Source organism: Anopheles coluzzii, chromosome 2 (genome assembly GCF_943734685.1).
Source record: "Anopheles coluzzii chromosome 2, AcolN3, whole genome shotgun sequence".
NCBI lineage: Eukaryota > Metazoa > Arthropoda > Insecta > Diptera > Culicidae > Anopheles > Anopheles coluzzii.
The window spans coordinates 53,445,209-53,459,937 of NC_064670.1; the positions used below are offsets into that span (position 1 = coordinate 53,445,209).

At 43.8% G+C, this 14,729-nt stretch overlaps 2 protein-coding genes and 1 long non-coding RNA gene across 7 annotated transcripts; 1 reads left to right on the forward strand and 2 right to left on the reverse strand.

Moving 5' to 3' along the window:
- Positions 1-4,376: 4,376 nt before the first annotated feature.
- Positions 4,377-11,063, reverse strand: LOC120949229 (alkyldihydroxyacetonephosphate synthase). 5 transcript variants are annotated; one of them, XM_049605385.1, is made up of 6 exons: positions 10,859-11,063; positions 9,881-10,199; positions 7,611-7,697; positions 6,338-7,526; positions 5,982-6,086; positions 4,377-5,454 (listed from the first exon to the last, which is right to left on the reverse strand). In XM_049605385.1, the coding sequence occupies exons 2-6, from the start codon at positions 10,003-10,005 to the stop codon at positions 5,080-5,082; spliced, it is 1,881 nt and encodes a 626-aa protein (XP_049461342.1). In that variant the 5' UTR covers positions 10,006-10,199; positions 10,859-11,063; the 3' UTR covers positions 4,377-5,079. The 5 variants fall into 5 exon arrangements, with proteins under 5 accessions (XP_049461342.1, XP_040222313.2, XP_040222310.2 ...); XM_040366379.2 differs by having other exon boundaries at positions 10,951-11,058; XM_040366376.2 differs by having other exon boundaries at positions 9,881-10,454; positions 10,951-11,041.
- Positions 7,708-9,200, forward strand: LOC125906491 (uncharacterized). Its single transcript, XR_007451861.1, has 2 exons — positions 7,708-8,552; positions 8,624-9,200. It is a non-coding gene; the product is annotated as an uncharacterized LOC125906491 (long non-coding RNA).
- A 585-nt stretch (positions 11,064-11,648) lies between the features above and the next one.
- Positions 11,649-13,609, reverse strand: LOC120949230 (integrator complex subunit 12-like). Its single transcript, XM_040366380.2, has one exon. The coding sequence runs from the start codon at positions 13,509-13,511 to the stop codon at positions 12,381-12,383; it is 1,131 nt and encodes a 376-aa protein (XP_040222314.2). The 5' UTR covers positions 13,512-13,609; the 3' UTR covers positions 11,649-12,380.
- Between the last annotated feature and the right edge of the window lie 1,120 nt (positions 13,610-14,729).

Consider the following 14,729-nt stretch of genomic DNA (forward strand, 5'->3'; position numbering starts at 1 on the left):
CAGTCCTGATGTGACTCCCGACGATATGGCAAATTGGGTTAAATCTAAGCTCAATACAAACGATATACTTGTTCGCCGGTTAACCAAGTATGATGCGGATCTGAGCCGACTAACATTCGTTTCCTTCAAAGTCGGCATCCTATCAACTTTGAAGAATGTGGCTCTGTCTCAAAATACTTGGCCAGCTGAAGTTGCGTTTCGTGAATTTACCGATTACCGTTCGCAACGGGAGTTTCAGTTCCCATACCAACCACACGCATTGCACCAACATCAACAGCAACCACCGGCTCCACAGTCGCCGCCACTAATCGACGCACAATCACCAATACTCACCTCATCGCCACCGCATCTTTCGTCCCCATCACCACCAGCATCCCCGTCACTGCATTACAACCTACGCAGCCAAACCAACAACCCACCATAGACGAACATTTTGCTGCAACGTCTATAACAATACTTACATCAATCGCTTGCAACAATACCAACAACAACAACAATAGTAAAAAATAGCAACTTCAACAACAGCTACTACAATTAATTCAACAACATCAATATCAACAGCAGCAGCAGTATGTGCAATGCCTGCCTTTCCGTCTACATCGACTGTTATGGTCCCATCTACTATTGTTCCCTTTCCCAGTCATACGCAACATTCAACAACACTCAATATTTACTATCAAAACATCTCTCGCTCTATCTTCATCGGTACAATCTACATACCCCCTTCTCTCGCCAAAAAAACCAAAATACGCTCAGTGCACTTGATGCAACGATCGATAGTATAGTGACGAGGTCAAAACATGATCGTATGCTGCTTTTTGGAGACTTTAATCGAGCGGATATTTCTTGGATACACGACACAATACATCAGTATTTTCGTGCACAAGTTTCCCCTACATCCGTTGATGCGTTTTTCGACATTATTCGTTTTTATTACTTGCGTCAGCTCAGTGGCATTTTAACACTAGAACCACCGATGGGACTTTTTTGTCCCATCGCACTCGAAAAAGGGGTGTTATTCCGCTTGCCGTCGTGACAAACCATTGAAATTTTCTGACTTTTATTTATTTTGAACGATCTTCCGAATGCGCTAATAAAAATAATTGTATTCCATATGGTTCTTTAAAAAAATCATTTTTATCCTAGAACCGGCATATGGGACATTTTTGTCCCATAAGCAAATTTAATTGTGATGGCTGGCATCCCTGCTGTCAACGAGTGAGGGGTGTGCTTCTGCAAGTCTGGCAGCACTGGCGTGTACGCATTTTGTGACAAGGCATGTCAATACGAATAGAACAATAAAAGTGCGCGAAAGTATTTAACTACATACGTGCTTTTACTCTTGCTTACTACGTGCTTATGTTTTCGTTATATTCAATCGGCTAGTCCATAAAAGCATTCTACCGTACACTCTAGCGCAATTTTATTAGTAGCACTGGTTCGTCGTCTTATAAAGTTTTATTATACCTAATTATGGAGTTTATTAATTATTTTACCACATGAAACCCTTAGGAAATAATAAACACGTCTAAATATGTACACATAACGAATGGGACAAAATTGTCCCATATGGCGGTTTTAGTAAGGTTGAAAAGTCCGGCGGTTCTAGTGTTAAATAATCGGAATGTTCAATTAGACCTTATTTTCTACTACTCTCCTCATGATAACTACGCGTCTCACGTCAGTGTTCCTTCATTAGCGGCTTCTCCTCTATTACCTGAAGATCAGCATCACCCAGCATTAGAATTGTGTACTTCTATTAATCACACATCCGTTAATCAGTTGTAGACTCATGTTAGGAGTAACACAGGGAACCTCTATTGCTCATATAATTTTAGAAAGTGTGATTTTCAAAAACTTAATAATTTGCTGTTAGATACCGATTGGTCACGTGTGCACTCGGCACCTTCGCTGGACGAAGCGGTCTCTATTTTCACATATCTAGTGTCTTCAGCTTTCCCATTGTGCTGTCCTTTACGTAAAGCCCCTTCTTTTCCTCCCTGGTCCAATTCAATCCTTAAATCCATGAAACGTGATAAGCAGCGCTACTTACGCGACTATCGGGAATACCGTAATCCATACACTAAACGACTGTACAAATATGCAGCAACGGCGTATCGCATTTATAATCGGGCCTGTTATAAGTCCTACATTACTTTCTTGTAATACCGATTTACTTTTCACCCAATAGAGTTCTAACTAATCGACCACTGCTGTGAATTGATAATTGATAATATAGATGCTCCAGACTTGCTTTCCCAACTTAGTTGGTATGTTCCTTCCAGGTGTTTAAGAAATCGGACTGCTCATGCAATACCTTTCCGCAATACAGCGTTTGGCATTAACGACCCGTGGCTAATTTGTTTGCGTCAATTCAATGAACATTACCGTGATTTTAATTTCTAATTTTATGTTCCTCCTCTTTGTTATTTTATTCTAATTATTTATTCTTAATTTCTTTTCTTTTTCTATTTTTTATTCTTAATTTCTTTTTTGTTTTAAATATTTTCTTCTAATCCGCTGCTTGTTTTCCTTTCACTATGGATTTCCATTCTGTTACATCCTTTTCTATTTCCCCTTAGTTTAATTAAGTTACAGTTAGTTTAGTACCAATAGGGCCAACTAGGTTTTTAAGCAATTATATGTTCAACCCCTGAGGCAGACATATTGAAACTAATAAATGAAATGAAATGAAATCTTCTCATCTCACCTCTTCGATTACCACGCTTCCCACTCCTCCTTCCGCTCTTGTTTGCCCCCCCTTTTCCTTACTCCTTTCCCGCTTCTTTCCTTTTTATTCGTGTTGCTTTTCAATTTTTTCGCTACGCATGGTTTAGGATGTAAATGTAAACTATGTTCAACATTCGTGTGTCCACTTAGGACCTCCACTCGTGCTAATACGCCACTGGATGCGGGTCGAAGTTAACCATTTGCCGGTCTCGTAGTATAGTCGTCAACTCGTACGACTTAACAACATGCCCGTCATGGATTCAATCCCCAAATAGACCGCGCCGCCATACGTAGGACTGACTATCCTGCTATGTGGGGGGATCAATTAGTCACTGAAAGCCAAAGCCAAAGCCCACAAGTGGGTACAGGCAGGCCTTGACCGACATCGGTTGTTGAGCCAAAGAAGAATAAGATTCTATTCCAAATCGCTGCTCCCACGAGTCGGAATGGTACCTTCCAAACTACTTGGCACTCCGCTGACCACATATCAGCGCTCCTTCGAACTACGTAGTCGATTACAGCCCGTGGCCGATAAGACCCCACAGCTCCCTGCCATCTGCGTACCAAGCCAATTGCCTCCCGTATAAATTTTCTTCTTCTTCTTTGATGTAACGAACAATGCTGTGGATCGAGCTGAAACGGCTTCTTAACCTTACTAAAATCAAGCTTGTTCTTGCTATCGGGGGAATGGTCCGGATGGGAATCGATCTCGTATGGCCTCGTAGGAACCGGTCTCGTTGTGATGATCGACTGCGTCAAATGAGTCGCTACGCATGTTGAATAGAGCAGCAGAATTATGATTAAAATGCATTCTGCCTTTTGGTTTAAAGGGTATACAATATGCGGTATTTAATTGTTGCTCGTCCTCATAAAAAGTTTGCCACCATGTGTCCCAAATCTACACACATCATAATACTGTGTTTGAGGTTGTGCTAATCACAAGACGCTTTCCGTACAGCGTGGCACATAAACTGACACGAATTTGTACAGCATTTGGTGTGCCAGAGTCATTGCTTCTAACAATTTACCCTTTAACCCTAACTAACGGATCACGAGGATGATGATCGTTCGCAGCCAATCAGCCACGTTCTGTGTTGTAGAAGACGTCTACGTGTCTATCCATACATAAACCGATCTGATTAAAAAAAAAAACAACATTTTAATTTTAACATAATTACTGATTGAGCAAGACACATATGGGTACAAACGAATAAATAAATAAAGAAAATGTATAGTTCATAGCATAGTACCAGAGTCGGTAAAGGTGCAAATAGTGCGATACCTCAGTTACGGTTTATTTGCGGGTTAAAAAGGCAAGTTCAACGCATCCGTCGACTGACTAGTAAAAGAAACGTAGAAATCTACGGTTGTAGACTTACCTCACTGTATTATTATTAATATTAATTATATATTTCATTACCTACCGTACGTAATAACGCATCGTATAATCATTATACAGCTTGGCCTGAATCGCTTTGCGTAGGATATGTAGTACATCGCTGTAATACAGGTCATTATATGTTGTAGCTCGATTCGAATAGTTCCTCGAAAGCTGGATTCCGAAACTTAAAATGTTTAAATGTGTTTTATTGATTGTTATGAACATAAACGCTTTTTTTTCTTTCTCATGCAAGAAACAGATGGTGTGGAATCAAAAGTAAAGATATTTGTATTATTTTTTTTCAATTCGCAACTAAAATTGACGGTCTTAGCAAAAAGCGCACCGGGGATGTGTAATGGATGTAAAATTGCGCTAACAAAATTAATCACACAATTCAATTCGTTATCATCTACCTTTTGTTGCCCCATAAAATTGACTGCTGGCAGCTTATCAAAGGAGCGCAAAACAAATAACCATAAAATGTCACTGAGCAAACCCAAAAACACCTAAATAATACATTACGTTCAGCTACAAGCTACTACGGGAGGGCATGGAATGTGTATGTTAACTTGTTTCTGCTACGTTGAAGCCGGCGAAGATAAAAATCGTTCCCTCTATTGCGATGTAAGCCGACACACAATGAAGAATATTGCTCTCTCTCCTTTTCTCTCTCTCTCTCTCTCTCTCTCTCTCTCTCTCTCTGTGTGTCTCGCTTTTTTACTGTGACCTTGTTTTTTCTGCTGTAACGAAAACGACGAACACATTGCTTCCGGTGATGGGACGAAAGTAATCACGACTGATCGTGCATCATATGCAGCCCGACCGTTGCATCACTTCCGCCGCTGTGAAGCGGTGGAGCAGTTTACTAGTTGTATGGGTTTTGTTGAGTTTTTTGTTTGTTTTGTTTTGCCATTATTGCCATGCTTGCTAGACGGGATCATTGAACGGGGCGCGTCATGTGTGTGCCTTTACAGCTTTGCTTTCAGACTGGTGGGTTCGTTGGTGTCCTGCAGCTGGGCCGGGATGAGATTGCCAGCGGCAAAGATGTTGTTTGGATCCAGCTCCCGCTTGGTTGCCTTGTACAGCTGCACACCGACATCGGAGACGCTCTGCGGGTACCAGCGCGATCGTATCTTGCCCACACCGTGATGGTGCGAGATGGAACCACCGGAGGCGAGGATTTCATCGCGCGCCTTGTTTTCGATTTCCTCGTAAATGGTGACGGGGTTCGAGAAGCCGGCATGGTTAAAGCCGAAGTAAAAGTACACGCACGCGCCAGCATCGTACGTTTGCGTTACCCGGCAGGAGATGAGGTAGTGTTGGATGTTATGTTTGGCACATTCCTGCAACGAACAAGGGGGTGGAGACGTGTAAACAATGGAGACGCATGGTTGCTAACACGTTAGGATAATTTAACGATTCGAGTGATTACGAACGGGAATTTGAGAGAATGCTGGACAAATAAAGTGCGCATTGTAAACAGACTAAAGATCTTTGATGGTACAGCGGACATGCTCTCATTGGGTCAGATGAGTATCGTTGACAATGCCCAAGTACTGACCTTTTTCCCTTATTTAAGTTTCAACCAACAAAACATTCATTCACTAATGTAGCTTCTAGCTTCAGTGGTTCAGCTCGAAACAAATCAAGCAGTGTAAATATTATCTAAACACCGCGGTAATTAGCGGATATTTGATTGTAGCACCTACATCCCAAGTGGGTTGCCACTTATCACTGTAATGTTACGTCATGTGCACCGAAGCTGAAACACCGGTCCAACCTTTTTGCTCTCACCACCTCCTAGGCTGTTGTAAAGATTATCTATCTGTTAAACAGCACACTCCAACAGTGACATTGAATTGGTTCATACCTTGCGAACGCAGCTTTTGACGTTGGTACAGAGAGCTTCGCAGCGATCCCACGATACGGAGGTTTCGAACGATTCCGCCACAATGCTGTAATCCAGGGCCAGGTCCTGCAAATATCCGGAGAGATGCAATGGCAAAGGGGCATATTATTAGTGATTGTTTTTTTTTTCGCTTGTCCAGCTCGAACACCGTATCCATGTGTTCATTGCGCATACGTGTTTGATTTGCAATGCCGTCGATGAAATTAAACAAACCGCTGCAAGAGCACTTGACAAGCACTTCACGATGCACGCTAGTCAAATAGATTCTAATTGCGCGGTCGACCCTATTGTGCACCTCACTGATGCCCCCAACTCACCCTGATGTACGCGATGACGAAGGTAAGAATGTAACCCTTCTCGCCGTTGCTGCTGCCGGCCGAGAACCCACCGTACCGTTTGGCGATTGCGAAAATCTTTGCCTCGTGCTGCTTCACCTGCGCGTCGTGCCCTTCGAACAGCAGTGTCGCGATCGCGATACGATCGAGCTGCAACCGCTTCCACCGCGTTAGGTACACCTTTTTCAGCTTCTCGCCCACCGTCGCCAGCGGGCCGCCCGGTATTTTGAGCGCCTGGCCAAACACGAACTGCTCGTTGTCGATGAGCCGTATGCTGGCCGGCTGCAGCCGCTCGCGGGCCACCTCGCGCAAACACCGGATGCCGGACCCGAAGTCGGGAAAGACAAGCGAACCGTACCGCTTGACCTGGGGCAGGGGCCGTATCTTGATGACCACTTCCGTGATCACACCGAGCGTACCTTCCGAGCCGAGCACGAGATGGTTAAAGTCGGGCCCACAGGATACCCGCGGCACCGCCAAACTTCGCTCCAGCACACCCTTGCTGGTCACCATCTTGACGCGCACCAGCAGATCCTCGATGTTGCCGTACACGTTCTTCTTCATGCCGGAAGCACGCGTGGCCACCCAGCCGCCAAGCGTGGAAAACTCGTAGCTGTCGGGCTCGTGCCCGACGGTGAACCCAAGCTGGCGCAACTCACGCTCCAGGTCCTGGCCGACGATTCCCGCCTCGAAGCAGGCGACCAGATTCTGGCGATCGATCCACAGCATCCGATTCATCTGCGACGTGTCGAGGGCCGCTATCGGGCGCGTTTCACCCTCCGGACAGGTGACCGAGCCGGACACTGACGTACCGCCACCGTACGGTATCAGCACCACGTTGCGCTTGTTGGCAGACTGCACGATCTGCTCCACCTGCTCGTGGGAGGTGGGAAACAGGACCACGTCCGGAATGCGCTTGAACGTACCGGTGCGCATCATGTGCACGTCGTGTAGCGTTTGTCCATGGCACCGGATCAACCGATCTTCGCCGTTCTGCGTGCAGTCGATACCGTGGCCTCGTATGTCGGCCAGAAACTCGGGACAGGGCACTGGGGCGGGATACTCGTTCGGCACCGGGACACCTTCGCGCCGATCGGACAGATCCACGTTGAAGTTCTCGATCACGTAGTCGCGAAAGTGTGGCAACGACACCTTTCCACCAATGGGATACCTTGAACGATAAGATTTGGGTTTTTAGCGAATCAATATGATTTTGAGAAGGGTTTGTGCGCCTTTGGGAAGATGTCTTGCTCACCTATCGCCAGTGAATATGATCGTTCCATCCTGGTAGAGAAAGCGCGAATCCTTGTAACCCCAGCCATTCCATTTGAGCAATTGCTGTCTATAAACGAAGAGAGAAAGTAAAAAAAAGTGTAAAGACCGGGATACATTGTCCGTACTTGCTAGTGTAATTTAGATTTTCACTAGCGCATCTGGTTATGTTAATACTATAGGAAAATCTAAAGAAATAAACGATTTTCTATACATGTTAAAAATGAAAGCTTTATTCAGCTGCTCTGCATCCTCTGAAATTAATTCAATTTGGCCATTTTTTTTAAAGAAATTGACAAACCTTAATGAAATCGAATGTTTCTATAAAGCAGTCATTATGCAGCCAAAGTGTTAGATGAGATTGTGTATTAAGGTAAAACATCCATTTCGAAGCATTATACGTAGTGGTTTTTTTATTCTTTCATTGTGTTGTATTTGCCTTAATTTTTCAAGTATAGTTTTTATCATTTTTTGTCTAGCCACAGAAAGATTAAAATTGCGTATATTTTCCCGCATTTTACCATTTTATATACCATGCGCTAGGAACACAGTGTGATGGATTACATTCAAAAGTCTTTATTGGGTCAACGTTTCTTATCAGACCGATAGATAGCCGGAAGCCGGAACGGGGCTTCAATCGAAAAAGGGCACGGTTTCGATGACATCACCCGCCCATCAGTTGTGCAATCAGCAGTCATGCCAAAGGTACCTGATTAGATAATCCACGTTACGTTACAAACAGGAACGGTCCCAGGAGTGCCGGGAGTGAACGATAAACCCCCAATAGCTAGCAAACAATTGCTCGGAAGTTTGAGAAAGATAGTGCCTTTTGCCATCAGTGCCAGTGCAGCACCAACTGGAGTTTAAAAATAAGATCGCTTCACATGAGTTTAAAATAACGTCCGGAAGTACATCATCATACACCGTAACACGAGCCCGGTCCCATTTTAACTCACTTGTTCAATGGCAAACACTCATTTATTCTACTATTTTTAGTGCTTGGACCGGTTGCCGAGCTGGTGATGGGAAATGCTACAAGTGTCTGGCCTATATTTGGCCGCATACTTCTACCGCGGATCTTGGCTGCTTAAGCGTATTATTTGGATGGTAGACTGCTATAATCATAACGCATAGTTCGTGTAAGGTTCGCTTGGTAGGAGTAAGGTGGAGGTGGTTGCTGGACTAGTGATTTAATGGATTGCTTCATTAGACAATCTGCTTCGACCATTAAATTTCCTCAAATTAATGAATCGATGGGAGCAACATAATTTTTCAATTTAAATTTTATATCTGGATTAATCATACAAAGAAATTAATTTAAAATAAAACCATCAGCATAGTGAACAATCAACACACCGATCAAAACGTTATATGAATCTGTTTCAAAGACAAGAATTGTATATTACTGTAGAATAGTATAGCTTTTTAACTTTTCTTATAATGGCAACTGAAAAACAGTCGCCGCAAAACAAACGTTTGCGTTCCGGAAAACCTACATTGAAAACATCGTGGCGTGAGAATCTGCTTCCGGTAAGCACGTGTTCTCATCACCTCTGGAAAGAAAGTAGAAAAATACGATGCTCCTGTACCGGCCGGCACCAACACACGAATACAAGGCTACACAGTAAAACCGAAGCATCGACGAACGGTAAGCGAATGGCCATGTGGTTGGTAGCACGTCGAAACCTATCCAAAACAAACAGACTCCCGGTTATAGGTGTAAGTGTAACGGCAGTGGGAAAATTCAGCCCGAACACGCGCGTGTCCTCCGTTCGAATGCGGTCAACGAACGGAGGCAAAGAGAGACAGAGCCGGTTTATGTAAAAGGATGGTGTGGAACCCCTTGGAAAACGGGTTCGGAAAACTCCGTGCGTGCGCTCACTTTTTGTTAGAAACTCTCTCTCTCTCCTTCCGCGCTCTCTCTCTCTCTCTCTCTCTCTCTCACTCTATCTTTTTTTAGCGTGGAAAATCGTTTGCACGGTTCTCTCGACACAATCGTGTAACACATTCACAGCAAGCTAGATCCTTCCAAACCCTCTTGGGAAAGAACAACCTTAGACTACTCAGCCTACCTACATTCATGCCGTGTCCCTCTGTCCCGGGGAAACGTGCAGCACAGGGTTTTGCCAACTAAAAGGAACGTGCGACGAGGAACAAAAAGCGTGTAATTACAACACCCATACAAACGCACAATGCACACAATTACATAGCAATCGTGCACGAACAGCAAAAAAAACCCCCGTGGAAACGAACCTTTGCTTCGGTATAGCGCTGACAATTTTCTTCGGCACGCTTGGATCCATCGACGCGGGTGCGCTGGCGGCGGTCCCTTCGTTTCCTTTGGCAACGGGTGTCCTTTCGGCTGACGATGATGACATTCCAGCGAAGGATGCAGCAGAGCCCTCTGATTGCCCGTTTTGGTCAAGGGTGTGTTCGTTTTCACTTGCTCTTGTTTCGTTGCGCACTAATTCCTGCAAACATGCCCGCCAAAATTCAGCCACTCTCTCTCTCTCTCTCTCTTTCTCCAGCACGGAACTATTAATTTCGCAACGTTACTGTTTTTTTTATTTAACTGTGAAAAGTTGAGGATAGAAAAGATACTACACACAAACATACACACACGTCGCCCACACCACTGTGCCTATCAAGCGGGAGGGTTGATTATTGATTTTTGCGCGTTTTCCTTGGTCGCGCTGACAGGATGGTGAAATGTAGTGCAGTCTAATGCCGCCCGGAGGGAGGCTTAGTTTGGTTCGGTGCTTAAACTGTCGGACACTTGACCGGTGGCGCCAAGTGACTCTGTCCAGACAGTGTATATGCGTGTGTGCTAGATAATTATTGAATTAATCTCTCTTTCTCTCTCTCTTGGAAACTATGCCGGTACCAGTCTGCACGAAGCGTGTGATAAAATCGGCGTATGCATTAATCTATTTCTCTTGCGCAACCCAGCGCGCGTGTTTCCGGATTCAAGAACACGAAATGTGGAAAAAAGCAGTGTATTTTAGATTGCGATTCGGATGATCTCGTCGAGAAACAAAATGTTCACTTGGGAGGAATCCACAATGACACACTTCACTGCAGTTCACACCTTCGACGAGGGCTAACAGTTTGGCACTTGGGATGCGAACGTTTGCGAACTATTTTCTATGGAGAACCTTCTTTTTTTTAATTTCTTTTGCATTGCTCTTTCTTCTTCCACTCTTCCAACTGTTAACAGTCTAACGCACCAACCCGTCCCAATGCAAACACCGTCTTATCACACACTCCACTTTTCACAGTCTTTTCAGCATTTGTTTTAATTTCCTTTCTTTTTTTTTTGTTACCGGAACCCTATCCGGCGAGGGACACTTTTGCCACTGTAAAATTCGTGAGGGTGGTGCCGTGAAGCATCGAGAAGTAGGTCTTCACTGCTCGGCTGCCGAACAAGAACTATGTATATCCACTGGCGTGTTTATATACATGCGCACTGCCTTAGTAATACAGTGCGTTACGTACGAGTAGTCGCACTCAGCAGCAAAATGTTAGGTGACGCAGCCAACGAGCTGCTATCACAAAAATGCAGCTGTTACAAACGTGTTTTGTTTAAATATATTTTTTGCCATTTATTCTCCTTATTCGACCTAAAATAAGCCATTTTAAAGATTAAATATTCTTTAAATATTTTTCCAGATTTAAAAAACAAGACAATTTTTGCGATTTTCCCTCTGTCTTCTGAAAAAAATAAATAATTTTTAACAAACATCCTGGAGACGCAAAATGTTCGTCATCGGTACAGTATAAATGCAGATACTGGATTTTATCAACGTGCTTTATTACGTAGAAAATGTCGTGTTTTTTCTGCAGATTTTGGCTCGTATTGCCGCAAAGTTGTCTGCCACTGGGTTAGGCGGTGTAAGTAAATTTAGCAAGAATGTAATAACGTTAGTATACGTCCGTGTTAGGTCGTTGGCGCCACAAAACAGAGAAATAACTAAGTAATATTTTAAGTAATTTTTTTGTAGCAATTAATAGACAAACAGACTGAAGTTTATTCGTAGATTGTAAGATTTATTTAAATTTAACGTCAAACATGTATTATCCTGTGTAGACTTTTTTTTTACTGAATGCTATATTCTTCTGTTATATTAAAAAAAACGATTGTTCAGAAGTTCTCATAATTTTGAGACACTTTTTCGTACGGCATGTGAACATTATGAGTGGGGAAATGGATTCTACGGCCTCCTTTTAGGACTAGCACATAGGAAATTCTTATTGGATTTCAAATGGTCCTTTTTGGACAGGCACATTGTAAATTGTTAGATTCCAATTGAGTATGTACAAGAAGGAACCGTCATATAAAATTCCCTCCCGTAGAAAGCGCCCCAAAATCATGAGAACCCCTGAAAACCCCTTTATAATGCCTGAAACCAGAATAGTTTTGGGTCTTGAGTTTCGAATTGCTTGCTATTTCACTAGTGAACGATGTTGTGTCCTTGTAACGTGTTGAACATGCACAAACATCGCGGTACAATACAAGCAATCGTATATCCTACTAATGTTCTTTCTACACGGCTAGACCGTATTTATTGGTTAGGTTTTTAAATGTTTATTGGTTTAGGTTTTATCTCTCATCAGAGCTCAACATTATGCTTTGCAATCATTACATTCTTTCCATAATTATATTTCTAAAAATGTAGCAATTACATAAAAAATGACATACATCCATTTATCCTTTTTTTTCGCAACATATAGTGCAATAACGATCATTTCAAGTCTACTTGTGCTTCCTTTTGCTATCTTGCATTTTGGCAGCCTTTTTCTTCATCATTTGCAATCGTTTATCTGCGCTGATGATGTTAATGTTCGGTGTGCCAACCGAATTTCCAGCACTGGAGCCAGCATTCGCAGCCCCACTGGACGACGACGAGGAGCCAGTGCCACCACCGCTAGAAGAAGATTTGGACGACCTATCGCGGTCTCTTTCGCGATCACGGTCGCGGTCACGATCGCGATCACGGTCCCGCTCACGATCGCGATCGCGCTCGCCTCGGTCACGGTCACGATCCCTATCACGTTCGTGCGAAGAATCGGACGATTTGTTGCCACTCTTGGATGATTTGTGCTTGCTGCTGCTGGACGAGCTAGAGCTGGATGACGATTCGGCAGACTTGCTGCTGCTACCACTCTTCGAATGGGACGATGACTTTGACGACGAGCTGCCAATAGTTGGCGACGGCGATGTTGCGACGGGTATGGGCGGTGTGGGCACCACCGCTGGAGTTGCCAGCTTGGCGACCGCCTGTTTGCTGCGACAGATCGTGCAGTACCAAGCGTTCTCCTCGTCGTTGGCGTCCGCTTCCGAAATGACGGGTTTGTGGCATTCCTGATGGTACAGTGCGTGACAGTCGGCACATTCGACCAGCCGGTTACGGGAGCTAACGTCCATCAAGCGGCAAACGACACACATCAAGTCTTCCAGTTCTTTCAGCTTATCTTCCTCCATGATGACGTCATCGTCCTCGTCGTTACCCTCCAGGTCGGAGGTAGAGATCAGTATCGAACCAGATGAAAGCGGCGGCATGGTCAGAGCTTCCGGTGCGCTCACTATGCATTCGATCGTACCGGTTGCAATCGGTTCCGGATCCGGATCGAGATTTATCACCGGGATGGGCTTCGGTTCGATTACTTTCTGCTTGCGCACGTATAGATTGCTTCCACCCGCAAGCGGCTCCTCGGCAAGGTGCTTCTTGCTCAAGGTGTTAATTAACGTTTTCCCACTGCCATACCGTTGTTTGATGAGTTCGTCCAGCAGATTACGTATCTTTTCTGTCGCATCCGAGTGGGGCGAGTGGAGAAGCTTAAGTGCATGTTTGAACGTTGGATCAATATCTAGCGCTGATGCCATTTTCGAGAGTAAAAACTGTAAATTAGAGCGCGACGTGACCGCCAACACGAAACGTTTGCCGCAAAACAACAACTGTAAACAACTGCAACCAAACAAACCGGCGTCAGCTGTCAGTCCGAGAGCTTTCGTTCAAGCTTGGAGACATTGACGTTTGCATAGATTGGTTTCGTTAAAAAGCTTCATCGGTTTAAATTTCCTGTTGGAGGCTACAGTGGAAAAATGGAATTTTATTGAAGGAAGGTTGAGGAAAATGATTTTATTAAAATTGAAAAAACATGCACGGCACAGCACATGTTTGGCGTACCGTTAAATAAAAATCTGGTTGCTATCAAACTAGTGTTTTCAGATGAAAGTTGCATATTTTTGGGATATTATTTTTAACAAATTATGCTATATTTCTCCTTAAATTGTGTACAAGTTTTCTCTGTTTTGCTGGAAATAGACGATCCGAGATCGTCTCGGTACCGCGGAAATCGCGTATGAATAAATATTTTTATCAATTTGCGAATCAAATTATCTATTTCACATAGTTTATGCAAAATAAAATACAAAACTCGTTTCTCTACAGGTTTTTTCAAACAAATTCACCAGAAAAAGTAAAAACAATCGGTTTGCGCTACCGCGAAAATTTCAGGAATCCCGAAGTTGGGTATCTCTGCGAAACAGCAGGTGCGATCGGAGTAGCGGAAGATTTCACCACCGACAAACCGACGTGACACTGGCGTTACAAAAGTGTCCCACACGAAAGTTCTGTCATTTACCAGTGAGGCGATCACTTCTGTCAAAGTAAGCTCTGTTCACTGCTGCTTCGATGTAAACAACTTTTCTAAATACAAATTGCGAAGGAAGTGTGAGGCACGATTTTGTGAGAATTATTGGACAAAACACCCAGAAAAATCATTTTATAAGTTTCCAAATCAATGCAAGATGTGAGACGTACATAAAACAATACGCATTGGAATTTGCGAAGAAAAACAAAAAGGGGATTTAGCAGTTTCTTTTCTGTGTCAGTGTAGTACGCGAATCATTATAGAGATGGCGCTAGTGTTTAACGCATTTTCATTTGAAATAAGGAGACAACTTTTGAAGCTCATTTTGTTCGAAGTGTCACGTCGGTTTGTCGGTGATTTCACGCCCAACTGTTCTACAACTGTTATAAACAAGACGCGAATTTCGCCGTACCACGACGATCTCGGTTCGTCTATTTTCAGCCTTTCG